Source organism: Fringilla coelebs (genome assembly GCF_963513975.1).
Source record: "Fringilla coelebs genome assembly, chromosome: 8".
In the NCBI taxonomy this organism is placed as follows: domain Eukaryota; kingdom Metazoa; phylum Chordata; class Aves; order Passeriformes; family Fringillidae; genus Fringilla; species Fringilla coelebs.
The window spans coordinates 9,516,078-9,533,608 of record NC_140066.1 but is presented as its reverse complement, the minus strand read 5'-3'; the positions used below and the strand labels follow the sequence as shown (position 1 = coordinate 9,533,608).

Sequence of the window (17,531 nt, the reverse complement as noted above, 5' to 3'; positions counted from 1 at the left end):
TCTCTTTCTACATAAAGAAAAAAAAAAGGTCCTGCTGTCTAAAAAATACAGTCAGTGACCTTCTGAATCTCAAGAGCTCAACTTCCAGCTCTTTTTCCGGTGTTAAAGCACATTTTGCTGATCATTCATTCCACTCTTTTGAGCAAAAGACCTCTGTTCATACAAACACTGAGCACTTGTTTCCAGGGGGGGAAAAAATGTTTCTTTTTCATGGAAACAGTAGCTAGTGTATGAAAGCCTCGGAGGTGGCTGGGGCGTGTGGTTTACTGTCGCTGGATACGCGCACAGCGGTGTTTCTGGGGACATGTCAGGAGAAATGAAGTGTGAAACTGTATCTGCAACCTCTTGCTAGAAGGCTTTGAAATCAGGGTGTTTCCAGCAGTTTACATGGCTGTCTCATTCCCTGAAGTTTACAGCTATATTGTCTCTGCTGCTGTGGAAGTCAGTGTACGGCTGTGTCAGGAAATGCAGCCAAATAAACCACAGAATATTCAGAGCTGGAAGGGACCCACAAGCGTCTTAAGTGAATGGTCCATATAGGGATGTTTAGGGTGAGGAGGAAGACGGTGCAGATGAATGTACTCTCTGACCAAGAGCACCTCTTGACAGTGAGAAAAGTGATTATATGAGTGAGTGAAGAGATCTGAAGAAATACCTGAACTGAAATGAACCTCGTTTTTGCTCAAAGGAGAAAATTACAAGAAAATCTAATAAAAAAAAAACCCCCAAAAAAACAACAAACAAAACCCCCCAAAAACACCCCAAAACAAACAAACAAAAAACCCATTCAGTGTTATTTTGCCTTCCCAAGATTTCCAGCTGGCATTCTTAAGTTGCCTTTCAGAGATCTGGGTCACATTCTCCTGTTAAGAAGCCTCTAACCCTGCTTCCCCCTGCCCCAAGTTATTAATTATAGTAACCAAATATATTTCAGATGCAGAAGTGCTTGAGCATATTAAGTACGGACATACATGATGTGAAGATCATCATGATCAATAAATTCAAACCCTAAGACAACTGCAAGAGGCCTTACCTCTACTTGGGGCTTAAAGAAGCCACTAGAATGAGAACTGTTAGTTCTCATCTGCTCCTTCTATGATTAATTAAAGTATGTGGAGGCTATCTTAAAGCTGTGCGCTGTGTTGATGTGTTTGTTGCATCCTCAGAATAAAAACCTGAGATTGATTCTGCCTAGAGTGAAGAGCAGAATAAAAGATAAAAATAAAAATGCTCTATGATTCGTTTGGAGTTCAAATAGACTTTCCACGTCTTTATAAAACATCACATAGTTCAATTGCTCCTGTGAACTCAGCAGATTTAGATTTTTTTTTCCCTCAGAAAATTGACTATGTGGAAGTAATGTGAATTTATTGACTATAGTTTTAATATTTTTTATTTTTCTTTCACTGCATTATAGCAATTGTAGTCTTTTATTAAGGTGGGGTTTCTGTTTTCCCCTTTCCAGCTTTTCCATGAGAATAGAAAAAAGAGAAGTCAGTAATTACATTAGTCTTGTCTGTACCTGATTGATGGACTTTGAGATGTCTGGCAGTAAAATATTATCCTGTCCTTTCTGGCACAACATCTTGTCCTTTTCCAAGCCATTGCTTTATTTAAAGTAACTGAAATTAGCACAGTGTCTGCTCCTGTGAGCTATGTTCAGATGTGTGGATTTGCCAGCACCCACCAAAGATAGCAGCACCTGCATGCTGCTGCTCTGCCAGAGATGTCCTTCACATCCTTCTCTAATGATGACATTTCCTCTGGTGACTTTTGGAGTTGCCTGACTCCTTTCCAGTAAATTAGAAAACATTAGCTAAGGAATGAAGTTAATTAGGGGGGGAAAAAAGTAAGACCTCTTGAAATATTAACCTTAGGGTGTATTGGACTTCCTAAATGGCTTCAGATTAATGGCTGTGATAAGTGGATGAAAGCTTGTCGTTGCTTCATCTCTGAGTCTTACAATCGAATTTAAATTTTTTGAGGCATATAGATCTCTCAATTAATTTACTTGTAAATACACATAAAGGAGATGCTATTGGAAGCCCCAATTTCATAAACAGGTAAATAGACCTCCCCTGCTACCACTGAAGTAGACTGAGAACCCCAAATATATCTTGATTTTGGATGTGGAGAGTTGACTCCTCAGGTATCTGTTTGCCATTATCTTTTCTACAGCTGAGTATTTAATGAGGAGACACTGTTGTCCTAAGTCTGTAAATATTTCTCTTAGCTGTTGCTCTGTAGAAATAAAGTTAAAAAAAAAAGAATAAAAAGTTTATTGTGCCTTCACAAGGTCTAGATATTCTAGCATTAACATAAGCTGGTAAACTATCAGGATTGTAGCTTGGAGAGAAGAGTAGCATGGGAGGAGCAGTGATTAAAAAGCTGAGAAGCTTTTTTTGCATGTGTATTTTATTGCTGTTTTGGGAAAGAATGGCTTCACATCCAGAAAGGTGTGTGTCCTGTGCATTTTATGTGTTTGTCCTGATAATCATCATCAAAGGAATAAATTGCAGTGTGTAGTAACTATGCACTATGTTCATATGTTGAGAGATCTTGTATGTGGGAGGGGACTTGGCACTGAGTTTCCTCACACAGAGCAAAATACAGACTTGAATGTTTGTCAGGCTAAGGCCTGCAACAACTTATTTTTCAGTTTGTAAAAATGTGCCTTTTTTTTTGCAGTCTGATGAGTGGAGAGCTTTCTGACTGTAGTCCTGCTGCAGTGTTCCACCTCAGAGTGACCAGTTGTCTTTTCAGTGACCGTTACCCATTTTGTTCCTAAAGCATGGAGCTAAGAGAGGGTTGCCTGAGGAGGTTTTAGCTGATGAACGAAACCAAGATGATCTATGGTTTTGTTCTCTAGCATGTTGGTTATGTGTTTTTTTGCCCCCATTCTGGGTTCAGAGTTCTGTTGTTAGAGAATGGAGTACTTGTATTTGCCGTTGTACTACAGTAGTTGCCATGATGCAAATGAATACTTGGCAATTGATGTTTTCTCTTTGTTTGTTATTAGCAGATTCCTACAAGAGGGAGTAATTGGTGGTCATTAGATATGACATGAACTTAGTTTTTATTTTCAACTCCCTCTTTCTTCTGCCAAGAGATTTGTTGTCTCAGTAGGGATCCTTCTCATCTCGCTTTTGTCAGAAAACACTGGAGAAGAGGAGTCTACAATTGATTTTTTTATCCCTCTGCATTTTTCTGCAGAGCTTTATGGAAACTATATTGCAAAAATGGATTTTAAAAATAAGGAATTTAAAGGAGGATGCATTTTTTTTTTCTTTTTCCAAATTCAATGTCTGTATAAAAATGCTTTTTGTCAGTCAAACAGCTCTCCAAGGAAATCAAACTGCCAATCCTACCATACTCATTACAGCCTGATGGACATCATGTAAATAAAATATATTGTCCAAAGGTGGTTCTTCCCTGTTTCTGAGCTAAAAATATGCCCACTGTTGTCCTTACCTTGCCAGCACGTGGGCAAATATTGGCCAGGCTCAGGATGGGCTTGGCAGGGCAGTGAGCTCTGTGCACCTCGGGCTCCTGGTGAGCTAGTGGCCATCTGGTGCCTGTGCTGTGGTGACAGAGCCTTAGAACTGCAGCCAGCTGCCCACCCAGTCAGAGAGGGCTCCTGGGGACCAGGCTCAGTGGCCCTGAACCACCAGGTACTGAATGCTCTGGAAATTGAGCATTGGAGTGAAACCCAGCCAAGTGGCAATGCAGGAGATAGTACAGGAGGTAGTACAAAATTAACATCATTAAGGACTTGGTTATGAAAAATCTGAGACTGGTAGAGAATTAGTAACCTTACAGAGAATGTTTCCTCAGTGAAAACTCCATCCCTGGAGGGTGCCAACAGCATTAGAGCTGACTCTGACAGCCTCTCTGCTGTTTGTGTGCCCAGACACATGACTTTTACTTGAACCTATGGAAATGAGAAAGCTTCTCCAATCACAGAATTACAGAATAAGCTGAATTGAAAGAGACCCACAAGGATCCTCGGGTCCAACTCCTGGCCCTGCACATGACCATCCCCAAGAGTCCCATCATGTGCCTGAGAGGATTGTCCACATGCTCCTTGAGCTCTGTCAGCCTTGGAGCTGTGACCACTGCCCTGGGAAGCCTGTTCCACTCCCCAACCACCCTCTGGGTGAAGAACCTTTTCCTGATATCCAACCTCAGCCTTCCCTGACACAACTCCAGACCACTCCCTTGGCTCCTGTCACTGTCACCACAGAGCAGAGATCAGTGCCTGCCCCTCCTCTGACCTTCATTAGGAAGTTGTGACTGCAGTGAGGTCTCCCCTCAGCCTCCTCCTCTCCAGGATGAGCTGACCAAGGCACCTCAGCTGCTGCTCACACAGCTTCCTCTCGAGGCCCTTCCCCATCCTCATGGTCTCCTTTGGACACTGTAATAGCTTTATATCTTATATTTTGGTGTCCAAAACAGCACACAATGTTCAAAGTGAGGCTGTACCAATAAAGAGTTGAATTATTATTTGCTGACTAGGAGTTAAGTAGACTCCAGGCAACAAGCGCCTGTGTCATGTATTTATACATTTTATCCTGTCCAGGTGTTTATAAAGTACGTTGGGATCCTTAGGTGAAAGGTGTTGTGTGAACACACGGGATAATTACTGTCACACATGTGAAAGAACAAGGTCTCCCTGCTACCAGCCTTTCCTCAAGGGGTGATTTAATTTCTTTATCTGCAGTAATTCCATTGCTGTCTCTCTTGAGATCAGAAGGTGCAGTATTTAAAGCTGACTTAAACAAGAGAGACTCATTCTGCAATCCATTAAATCCAAAGGGATGAACTTCTGACTTAGCTGCTGGACACTTAGCTATGCACACACAGAATGAATCTGTCAGATCCCCAGGTGACTTCTGATTTTCTCTGAATGAGAAGAGAGAACCTTTGCCTCTCTATTTCAGGTATGCCCTTGGCACCTTTGGTTTGTTTTGGGATGCTTTTACTTGCATTTACTTATCCCTAGTTTAGGGTTACTGGTCTTATTCTGAAGGGTGTTCTTCAAATGTTAAAGTACAATAACCAAAGTTACTATACAGTAACAGCTACATTTCTGGGAAAGCTGACAGGCTTACAGTCCCAACATCTTAAATGGGTACTATTAATTTAGTTATTCATGTAAAATAATATGACTTCAGAAAGCTGCATCTCAGCCCTTCAAGAGAAAAAAGATGAGTTTTCTTAAGGTATGGGTGGATTGATGTTTAGATTTCTGGTACTCAGTCATAGCAAATATTAAACTCAGCAATTTAATTCAATGATTGAAATTAGTTTATGTGAAAAATATTTCATTTCAACTGAGGCTATACATCAGCAAAGCATAATTTCTGCCAATACAGCTATTTTTGGTCTCACAAGAAGATACAGCAGTTGCACTGTGCAGTATCTTGAAAGGTATTTTAATTTATAAACAGTAATAGTGAGGTGAGAAGCTGTTACAGCTCATTTCAGTAGTTTACCATTGGGTAGACAGTTGGCAATTATTGCACTTGGAAGAATCAAATGGATGATTTGAATAGAAATGCTGGTTCTTCAGTGAATTCCCTTTTTACATCAGTTGTAGCATATGTCCACATTTTTTCCAACAGTAATGAATTTCCTGAGGTGCTTTCCCTTGTGCTTTTGAATGCTAAGTGTTAAAATCCAGCAGGAGAGACCTGTAGTTGACCTTTCACGCTAAATGTGAAAGGGCTGTTGTAGCCTTTAAAAGGCTTTTGTGCTTCTGGGCCTCCTGAGAAGCTCCTGTTACCTTCAGATTAGATCAGCTGTTTCAGGTGTGAAACATAAGTTGTGCAGAGTAACTTAAATATTTTAACCTTTTATGATGAGTCTGGAAGAATCTGTTTACGCATGCAATGTATCTGGCTTTGTGGGGCTTTCTGTCCCTTTTCCATCTGCTTGGGAGTGAAAATAACCTGTGATTTGACTCTATTCAAAGTAGTTTTTATCTTTGAAAGTCTGAAAATAGTATTGATGTGGGCAGTATCAAAAATTTCTGCAGCCATTATAGAAACTTCAACCTTTGGTATTACAAGGAGTTCAGAGTAGAAGTTTGCATCTGGTTAACCCTGATGCTTGGATTGAAACACATGTGGTAGGACTTTGTTTCTATGGAGAGGTGGTCAAATGTCAGTCTGAGATCTCAACTTAAATGGTGAATCAATATTCTATGTATTTTTCAAAGTTTAAATTTCTGGTAGCCTGCTGCTCTCTCCCCCCCCGAAATGTCTCATTTCTTGCTTTTCTCCTATGTCTTTGAGAAGGGACTGTGCAGCTGCTAGGTTTGTTTGGTCAGGCAGTGCAGGTGTTGGTATGTTGCTTTGTGTTTGATCCCTCCCTGTTAGTAGGACTGGCCAGGATGGAAAAGAAAAATTGGGGGATGGGATGTCCAGTGGGATTCTGAAAAATCTCAAGTTTTTATGCTGGTTGTCAACTGTTTTGGATGCTCAAAGTTTACATTTCCTTAAAGGAAGCTGAGCTGTGGGGTAGAGGAGAAAGCTTTGTAGGGTTACATGGACCATTAGTGCATAGAAATACAGAGAAACCACACCTGCCTGAGGAATTCCTTGCACTGCAAACTGAATTGTTGGGATAATATTCAGGAGAGGTATCCACAATTCCTCCTGGTTTACACTCTGTGTATCAGAGACAGGTCACAGAGCGCAGCAGAACTTCCTGTCTGGTCTCATTTGGTCCAACTTTTCTTAGCTAAGCTGAATAATAAAAAGTATCCAATCTAAAGAATATATTTATTGTACTTGATATTCTAGCTACTTGCTATAATAATGACTACTTAGTTACTGTCTTCATTTCTGTATTAAAAAAAGGCAAGGAAATTGGGATATAATTGCAGAGGTGTTACTGTGAACTCTGGCATATCTAAAACCATGTAAGAAGCCAAGGATTTTTTTTTAGTAGAAAGTTCTTGAACTAAAACATAATTAGGAGTGAGGTAACTAAATTAGACTCAGTTTGAAATCATGAGTTCTAATGTTTGTTGAAAAAATTATATTAGCACTGATTGTGGGAATATGGCAGGCAAAGACACCTGAGGAATTGATGTAGGTGAAGTGAGAAATACATGCTTGGGGAGACATTGTAAGAGCAGAGAAAAAAAGTAGAAAATATATTGTGTTAATATCATTTCACAATTTTACTTGGCTCCAATAAGTATTTATGTTCTAATATTAATGCAGTCATATCTATTGTAACAGACTATGTTGTACTTTCAGGTCCCATCACTCTATTTGAGCAGTTAAAATCCTTCTGTGAGTATTTTAGATTGAAAGTTTCACTGCTTGCTCAAAATCTGATTCTTCTAGATGATTTGGACAAAATAATTTCCTTTCAGAAACATTTATAGTAGTCTTTCTAGTGTTTTGAGAAAAAAAAGTTGTTATTTATTGATTGAATAATAAGAGCTACTTCTGAAGTATGTCCACTTTCAGTTTTCTAAAATTCTAGGATAAGTTCAGATCCTTCAAGTAGGTTATTATCTGCAGCAAGGACACAAAGATGGTATTGAAAATAATTTATTCAGAAAGCTGACAATGCAGCAGGAGACTAATCATCAGGATATGTGTCTCTATTTCTAACACCAAGCATATTATCCCTTATTTTTATAATGCAAACAATTGGCAGCTGTGAGACTTAGGGAGAGCAGCCAATATAAAAGAAAAAGAATGAAACCCATGAAACTGAAGTGGTTTAGGAAACACGTTTCAGAGTGCTTATGTGTTATCTTTCAAATCAATGAATCCTGGAGATGTGTGTTTTATTCTGTGCCAAGAAATGAAATAATTGTCCAATTTGAAGAGAATCAAAATGACAATAAAGTATATCTTTGAATGAGAGAAGAAAAAGGTTATTTTTCTTTCTCTCTTGGAATTTAAGTATAAAGAACAATGCCTTGAATACCCATCCTCAATTGTTGGAAAAGGTAAACTTATTTTTATAAGTGTATAAATGCTAAAATAATGAAACTATCCAAGCCTCTCTGATACTTTTCTCACTGCTTTAAATATCATCAAAACAACGCTCAAATAAAACTGACACTGGGGAAAAAAACGTGTCAAGTGTAGAGCCTGCAATCTGCAAATGAGAAAACTCCAAACCTCACCATCTCCTGCCTGATCTCGTTGTTTTTCACACTTGTTTATTTTTCCCTTTTACAAATGTACCGGTGAAAGGATTTGCGTAGGTTATTTGAAAACAGAACTCGATGACGACGCTTGTTCCTCCCAGAATCTGCTTGGATGAGAATGACAGGGTGTGAAATTATATCCTGCTGCTTCTTCAGCTGTGCCTTCAGCTCCAGCTTGGGACTTCAGTTTGCTTCCAGCTGTTTTCCACCCAAAGTAAAATGTTTCCTGGCCATGTGCTGCCTCTGTTTCTGTCAAGTGGGGTTAGGAACTGGTGTTGAAAAGACGATATAGTGCTCTTTACCTCCTGGAAATTCTTTTCTGCGATGAGCCATCCTAAAAGGCCAGCTGTGCCCAGCCACACAGCTGTTTCACACAGAAATAATAGCTTCAAGCTCTTTTGTCAAGGCCAAGAATCAGATCCTGTAAATTCATGAAAGATGAATGCTACAGTAAACTCTAGGAACTTTTTTTGTATAAAAAAGATTATAAATAATGTAATAAAAATGAAGTGCTTTGTAGGTGACAATAAGCTTTATAGGTAGGTAATGCCACATTTAGTACTACTCTTTTATGTTTGTCTTCCAATCAGCCAGCACAGTACCCCACCTAACCTCCAGCAGGAAATTATATATTCCATTATTCCTTATAGCACAATAAAGCCCTTTATTTATGGCAAGCATTACTTTTGTTGTCACAGTGACAGAATTCATATCTTTGCAGTGTATCAAGGCTTTCCTTCTCTTCTTGTAATGGTTATCCCTGAAGTTGTTCTGTCTTCCTGTTGTCAGACCTGCACATGTGGTTTATCTGTCAGCATTCGGACGAAGGCTCTCAGACCCAGAGATTCTATTCACTCTCTGGTCAGATGTAACAGAAGAGGCACAAAGGTCATAAGAAATTCACCTTTTTTTTAAACATGTCTCACTTTTTTCTAGTTGCACTTCCAGCCTGCTGATTCCATGGTTGTGGTTGACACTAGAGCATTGTAAACTTACCCAGTTATTGTGTGGTGTCATGGATCCCTTTTATGAGAAGTGCATTTTCTCTAGCTCAGTTTTCCTTCTAAAGTGTTTCATCCTCTTCAAGAAACTGATGCTCTCTTAGAGGAAATGTTCAAATATTGCCTCTGAAAGTCCTCATGCTGAGCATGCACAAATCAGAGGGGCAATTAGAAAATTAAAGTATGATTATGTGATTTCAAAGGCCAAGTGTGGGCTACAACCTGAGAAAAACAAGTAATTGTAAGACTGAAGGCAGAGGTAGCTGTAGGTTGTGTATCTCCGTCAAACTGGTCTGTCTTTTGTTCTAGGCTGAAGTGAGAATTTAGATTGCTATATGTGGACTACAAAGTGTGAAATGAATGGGCACAAGGAATTATTTCATTAGTAATGGTCCTGGGTAACTCTCCAATGTTAGAATCCAAACTTTTGAAGAAAAAAAATCACTTAAGACTACAAGGGACAGGAAACAATTGTATTTAACAGACAAAACTGTTTATAGAACCCTTTATTTTAATAAAATTCTATGTGAACTGTATCAAATGCCTTTTAGTGTTGAAGAAAATGAAGGATTAGCAGTCTTATATCATGAGAAGTGGAAAGAAATTTGTAACTGTACCTGTGAATGTTTCAGTTTCTGCTGCTGTGGAGCAAAGCTCAGTTTTTGTTTAGTGTTGCATGGACTTGTGATCTAAATGGAGGGAAAAAAAAAGAGGGCACTCATTTCCTTGTGTGATGTCAGATAAAATAAGACTGAGCCTAATTTATTATGTCTTATAAACAGATGCTCCTGCATATGAGCATGTGTTTGTGTATTTGTGTACTGATACATTTTAAGAAATGATTGCCCTCTTGGTAATTGTTGTGAATAATTACTTGTGAAAAAACATTGCATTATGTAGGCACCTAAAGTTAGTCACCTCTTCAAATAATTCTCTTCAGTTCCCACTTCCACCTTTGAATTCCCACCAAGCCTCCTTCTTTTTCCTCGTGTCAAGTAGGAGCAGGCATGTCAGCATTCAGGAAGGTATCATCACACAGTTCTTTCTAATTGCCAACACTGAATAAATTCACATTCACTTATATATGTGAAAAACTCACAGATTGTGCTTGCACAGTTGAGCTTGAACAATCTCATCCGTTTCAGATTTTGCTTTCTCACCTAGCTGGAAAAACTCAGAATCCTTTCCATTTCTCAGACTGGAAAATAGTCCATTTTCCTTGGGGGAAGGGTTTGCAAGAGAATATACAATGCCCTTCCAAGTCCAGATAGTCTTACCAAGTGCATCAAGTATTTTGCACTTGTCTACAAGAACATTTCTAACCAGCAGTTCATCAGGTCAGCTGAAAATCTGAGGCAAACCCCCCCAGAGCAATATCAGCACAGTTAATCTTCTGTAAACAGCTTTCCTTTGGAGGCTTGCACAGAAAGACACGTTGTTACTAGACCATGAGAAAGGGAATTTATTACTGCTTGTAAAGCACTGCAGTAATTTTGAAGGACTAAACATAATTGAAAGAAAAATCTTTCTGTTTTTTGTCACATGTATCCATAAAGTTTGTACAGGTATAGTAATGAATGCTTTCTGATGAATGTAAATTCACAAAATCCAAACTGACTTTGACAACTTTTGTGAAATGCTTTAACCTGTAAATTATAGTTGTTTTTCACTGTCATTATTTCTGCACACCTGCAATATTTAGCAGTTATATATGTCCTGAAGTCTTCTGTTGCTTTCCAGGAACGCCTTCATAACAATAAACCCGTTCCTGGGGATTAATTCCCCCAAACTGGGAATTTTGGATAGTAAGTCTAAAGTTTAGGCCAGTGGGACAAAGCTTGCCTGAGTTGAGCAGCAGAGATCAGCACAGCCCTCATGAGTGCACCTCTCCTGCTGGTGTGGCTGGCTGGATAACCATGTCAACTAAACCAAAATTAAAAAGTCACTAGGGAGTCTGCTGTGGTTGGCGCAACTCAGGCTTAGTTTCTACTATTTCTGATGTGTCTCTGCAATTCAGATGATTTTTGAAGCCAAATTAATCATATTAACAAGCTTTCTCATGTTTGGATAGAGGCATGAGGCTACTCAATGCATCTTGTTTTTCTTTTGGATCTGACATTTGCTAGTTGACCCTAATATATTGCACTTGCACATGAGCTATGCTGGTGTATCCTCACAAGATGTTACTTACATTGTCATTTTTAAAGGGAGATGACAAGCACTTCACATGTGTATTCTGTGGCCATGAAACACCATGTTCAGGGGTGGTCTAAGAGCCCTCTCAGGTGTGGCAGCAGGGAATGCTACTGCCGTCAGCTGGACTGGGTTCCATCCTCTGATTTGAGCAGTGTCACAACATGGTTACTTCAGGATTTAAAAAACCCCAAACTATCCACCAGCTGGTACAATGTAGTTTGAAGAGATTGTTAGTTCCAGTGACATTTTCTGAAGAGAAAGGTTCACTATGGGATCAGTAAATGTGTTATAACTTCCACCATTCGGCTTCACCCATGAGCTGAAATTTAATGACAAAAGTGTGAGAAATGAATGTGAGAGGCTTCCATACTTTCTTTTTCATACAAGTTAGACATTTTTCCCATACAATTAAGGTTTCTAAGGACATGGTATAGCTGTGATCGCGTCACTGCTAATTTTGAGAGCAACCTGATTCAATATAAGCTTTGACATTTGTCTTGTTCTATATTTCAGTATAAAATAAAACCTCAGACATTTATCACAGGCAGATTCTGAGAGTATGAATGAAGGGGCTTATTTGCATGATTTCTCTTCTTTGAACCACATTTTTTTTGTTTTGTTTTTAAACACTAAAATATATTGTAAGTACACTGGGGCTTTGAGAATTCTTTTGTGAGTTCATGGATAAGTGGCAGACCTCTTGTTAGGCAGGTCATTTCCAGGACAAGATAAAAAAGGGTAAGTCAGAAGAAAGACTGTGTATGTTCTGGATCTTGTATTTGTTCCTTGGGAAAAGCAACTTCATGTGGTTATAGAAAGTGAGAAGTTTAGGTGCAAGTGATTTATCCCCTGCTTATTTATCTGCTCCTGGATTTCTGCATTTGACCTGTAGTGTTGTTGGGGTGGGACTTTGTTGTCTGTGTAATGTTAAACCCCGTAGCCTTGAGCCTCTGGGGAGGCTTGCAGAGCCACCCAAATGCATGAGCTGGCTCTTCCTAAGAGTCATTCTCAGACCTCAAGGAAAGGCAATTTACGGAGTTTCCCTGTTGGCATTCACTATGAAAAATGGCTGTGTGGAATACTCTTCTTCAGAAAGCCCTGCAGGAAAAAAAGTAAAAAATAAGTCCTTTCCACCTAATTAGTGCTGCTTGCCTAACTGGATGAAATTCATGCAGTGGCTTTTTTCTCTTTTTAATTTATTTTTTTAATTATTTTTTTCCCCTCTCTCCTTCTGTTATAGATATACGTGGACTGCAGGGATTTCTCGACCAGGCCTCCAGGCTGGGACTTGATGTATCATTACAAAAAGTGGACAGGAACATCAGCAGAGTGTTTTCCAACCTTTTCACCACCATGAAAACGGAAGAGCTGAACCGCTACCGGGACACCTTGCGAAGGGCCATCCTCCTCCTGAGCCCACGGGGAGCCCAGACTTTCATTAATGAGGTCAGTGCACAGTTTCTTTATCATCATTTTAGAAACGTGGATTATGACCCATGTTTTGCCCTTTTGGCAGTGCTGGTTGTTTAATGTCAAATAATATTGTCAGACTCTGGTGCCAGGGAATTGAAATGTCACATGCTCCATGGAATGTTTGCATTGTGGTTAATGCAAATGGGGCAACATGGGCCAGATATTATATAATATAATAAAATGTACAGCTCTGTGGGGGGTAATTCTTTTTTTCTGGTTGTCTTCTGTATCAATACTTTTGTCCTGGATTTCAACCACTGTTAACAAGTGACCAGAAAATCTGCAATAATCTGTTAGAAATGAAACATAATGTGCTTGAGAGAGCTGTCTTTGCTGTGGAAATCTCCAAATTTTTATTAAAGGGGCACGTTACTGATGGTTGAAAGTTGAATCAAAGAGATTTTTTTGAAATATAAAGTTGGAGTTATATGTTTGTCTTCTTTTCTTAGTGGTTCCTTGAAATCAGCGATGCTAATTAGGACAGCTGTTGGGCAAACTTTTAATTAATGCTGTGGGCTAAGTTTTGGCATTAATTAGTTTTATCCAGCTTTCTTAATATTAAATAATGAATTATTTTACAGTGCTTTCTATGTCAGAGCTGAGAATGAGAATCTGAGCCTCAGTTTAAGTTTGTGTATTCATTAGCTAAGATTTTGGCAATAAAGTATGGGTTTGAATTTTTTTTAATGAACCAGGGATATGATTGAACCAAGAAATTAAAATGTGGATGGGACGTGTTTCCAATTATCAGTTTTGCTCCATCAAAGCCTCTTAAATTAAAAAAAAATCAACTCAAATTAGCTCATTAAGGTTTTTTTTAACCATAAGAGCCTTAGTAAATTATGCACATTTGTGTTCATCACTGATTTTTTAAATAACTAGGTAAATTTTACTTTAAATAAATGAGGCAAATAGGTAGTTTGGAAAAGACGAAGCAGAGGGATAAATTATCCTCAGGTTTGTGAACACACAGGTATTTCCAGTAGAAGAATGAGGGAGTTTGGTGCCCTCCGAGTGTGTGCAGCTCTTCACAGCTCAGTCAGCTGTTTTCATAGGAGAGCTCCAGCAGAAATGCACGTTGCCAGGGACTCCAAACAAACTATCCAAAGCAGGTTAAAAGGAAATGTTTTATTCAGACCCCAGCTGGGTGGAAGTTGTGTCCCCCTTGGGCACCCAGGGCTCTGGGATTGCTGGGTGAGTCAGGTGAGTGCCCTGACAGAGCCCTGAGGTGTCTCCAGGGTAGGGGCCAGTATTAAACTGTATTAAACTCTTTTACTGCTCACTTCACCTTAAAGCACTGTGTATTATAGGCATTAAGACTAATGACCCTGATATATTTCCAGCTCCTGGCAGGAGTTTAACAGCGGCCAGAAATGAAAAGTAATTTATTTGGCAATCTTCCTATATTGAATCTTGATTGATTCAGAAAAGCTTTATAAGGGAAAATTTAAATCTTAAAAAGAAATTCTCCAAAGGCTTGAAGGTACAAGGTGCAGAGTGTAGGGGCAAATCTTTCCCAGACAGGGGCTGAACTTATATTTTGTGGAGAGTTACAATGACTGCAGATCTTCAGTGTCTCAGTCAGTAAGTGCAACTAATTATCTACAGCACATTTTCAGGGAGTCTAGAATAACAACCTGCAGCTTAAATGAAATATGCATTTGTATGTATTTTACTGAAATGCATCAGTCTCAATGTGTAGCAGTAAGTTCCTTTGATGGCTTTACTCGATTCCACAGTTGGTATTTTTTACAATAGGTACCATATTGCTTTTTACTGACTGCTGTTGTTATCAATCTCGCTCTACACCTTGGAAATTGTTAGAGGTGGTTTTTTTTTCCAGTTTTTTTGGGAAAAAAAGCCCTCTGAAAAATTCTAAGTAACAATGGTAGAAGAAAATGTAAGGGTATTATTTTTAGATTTTGCACATATTTATTTTCTTTTTCCTTCAACTCCAGTTAGAAAAAGAAATTGAAGAAGAAAAAGATTTAAAAGCTGGAAATGGAAAATTTCATGTGAAAAAGAGGTTTCCTATTAAGATTTTCAGTTTTGCTGAGTTGATATTTTGTAGTAGGGAAAACTGTCTGACAAATTTCGACCAGATTTTTGTTAAAATGTATTGGCTAATAGCATATCTTCATGTGCTGAACCAGGTACTGAACACCAACCCTCTGGTGAAATGCAGAACAAAAAAAAGAACATTGGATTATGAAACCTGAAAAACACAGATTTAACAGATTTTTATTAGCAGAAGTCATAGATACCAGCCACTGGAAGCTGATAGAAGATCTATTTAGCCTTGTTGGTACTGCAAGTGATATATTTTTCTTCATAAAAATACGGGTCTGGGTTTCAGTCTTATAATCTCTTGGGTGGGCCAGAGAGATCTCATCTGATTTTGGATGTACAAAGTCAGGGGACTTTGCCATCTCATGTGTGAAAAACTTTTGAATTGTGGAAGAATTCAATTTCTCTAATTTTTATGTAGACATGGTTCTCATTTAACTGTCTTAACATCTCAGTGCCTGGTTCTGTCATGTGCCAAAGTTACTGCAGTAGAAATTATTGACCTTTCCTAAGTTTTCAAGATTTAATGTATGTTAGGAAACTGCTTCGACTGTAAGAATGGAGAGGAGAAGGAAAAAAGTCTTTTCAATGGTATTACTATAAATCTGGAATCAGCTTTTATTCAGAATAGGGCTGGTAAATGCATTTATAAAATGTTAACTATCTAAGGCTATGCATTGAAAGGGCATTTAGGGACTGAAGCAGACCTAATCTAAAGAGTGTCTCTCCATCTGCAGAAACTCAGATATATTTGTCTCAATTGTAACAGGTGTATGTGTGCCAGGAAAACAATTTTACATTTTGAAAAGCATGTGATCCTCTTGCAAGGCAATAAGAAAAACTAATAATTCAGAAATAGGAAAATTTAGCACTTTTACCTTTTCTGTTACTTTCTTTGGCCCAGACATAGGAATGTGAGACTCCAACGGCTCCCTCCTTGAGACAGTGAGGATTCACCTGCTTCTTTCACTTAGCAATGGATGTGTTTTTTCAATTGCAAGTAGAGGTATTATTTGTATGGATTGCTTTTATTATTAGGGCTGTAGAGTGAAATGAATAAATGGAGATAAGTTCAAAGAGGTGACAAAAATGATGGAAGGATGGGAGAGCATGACCTCTGAGGAGAGGCCTCAGGAACACACTCTATATACAGCCAGCCTGGGGGAATAGAGCTGCCAGGCACTTGAGAGGGAACATGAGCAGAGGAGGAGGAGGAATTATTTTAGGTGATCGTAGGATGTCTAACAGGAAATAGTGACCTGAAGCTAAAGAGGGAATGCTTTCTAACAGGGAGGTCAGTTGGACAATGGGAGTGCTGGGCAGGAGAGTTCAGGGAGTCATCGTTCTGCAGGGCATTCAAGAATTCACTAGATAAAACACTGGTAAATCAGGCTAGCAGTTTGTCCTGAACTGGTGTGCAGGATGTTCTAGGTGACCCAGGAGCCCTTCCGAAGACCTGCCAGGAAACATGTGTTGTGTGAATAAGTTTAGACTTTTTACTTTTTATATACAACCTATCTGAAGAGAAGGAAAAGATCTTGTAGTTCAGTGCTTCTCAAGTTTCCTGTGGCAGGTGTGCAGTTCCTGACCTCTGTGGAGAGTTTGGTTTCTTAATTCTTCCAGAACACATGGTTTACTTGGGATATGTATTTTAATAGGATTTGTCTTTATAAATATAGGTGATATCAATTTCTCCATAGACTTTATTCTTCCTTTGTAGCAGTGTTTATATACAACCTTTGCTTTTGAACACCAGTGAAATGGAGGCTGTAACCCAGTTGCATGTAGTTATTGACTTGAATATAGAAGGCATTATCAGCTTTACAAAACCTTTAACTCAGCATTACTTGTATTTTTGGCAGCTTCACTGAAGTGAAAAATGTTTTTGTTGAGGTGGATCTCTGAAGGTGTTGTAGTTCCTTGTGAGCCTGCCTTGCCTGTAAGCTGGTGAGCTGACTGCAGGAAGGTTGTATGCATATTCCTGCAGCACAGCAGCCTAAAGCAGAACTTTCTGCATGCCTGGGATAGTAAGCAAGTTTAAAAAAAGAAGACTATAATAAAAGAGAGCAGATTAATTCCTTTAAAAATTAATACAAAACTGCTTTATCAATGTGGCAGGGCTACGTGAATCACAGCAATTCCAATTTGAGCTGAAGCTAAAAATTTCCAGTATAACACTGTGTTAAACAGCTGTAATTTATCTCTGCCCTGTTTATATAATCACCTGAGTGTCCTCATTGGAAAGCAAATCTTTCTCTGTTTCTCTTTCACCCTAGTTCCTGCTAAGTGTTCTGAGTGATTCTTTATAGATATCCTGCTTTTGGTTTGGGCTTTTGGGGTCATTTCACAGTGATTTGTGGCCTTCCTTCAATCCCAGCCACTGAAGATGCTGAGCTTCTTCCTTCCAGAGGACTCTTGGTTGGTATCTGTTAGAGAACCATGTTCCAGCCTTCTCTTTTCCCTTCTGCAGTTGGTGGCATGCTATTACTTTACTGGAGTTGAATGAAGTATTTATGGCATCTTGAACAATTTGCACCCACAAGCAATTGTATGAAATAGTTTTCCAGGGACATTCACTTCTCAGAATTTAACAGGAAAAAAGTTCAATATTAATT

General features: G+C 38.9%; 1 protein-coding gene across 1 annotated transcript in view; it reads left to right on the top strand.

The window, feature by feature from the left end:
• GRID1 (glutamate ionotropic receptor delta type subunit 1) overlaps positions 1-17,531 on the top strand; it is a 456,933-nt gene that overhangs the window by 248,669 nt on the left and 190,733 nt on the right. Inside the window, exon 4 of the mRNA XM_084210662.1 lies at positions 12,617-12,822. Coding sequence (XP_084066788.1) covers positions 12,617-12,822 — 206 coding nt within the window. The remainder of the gene's footprint in view (positions 1-12,616; positions 12,823-17,531) is intronic.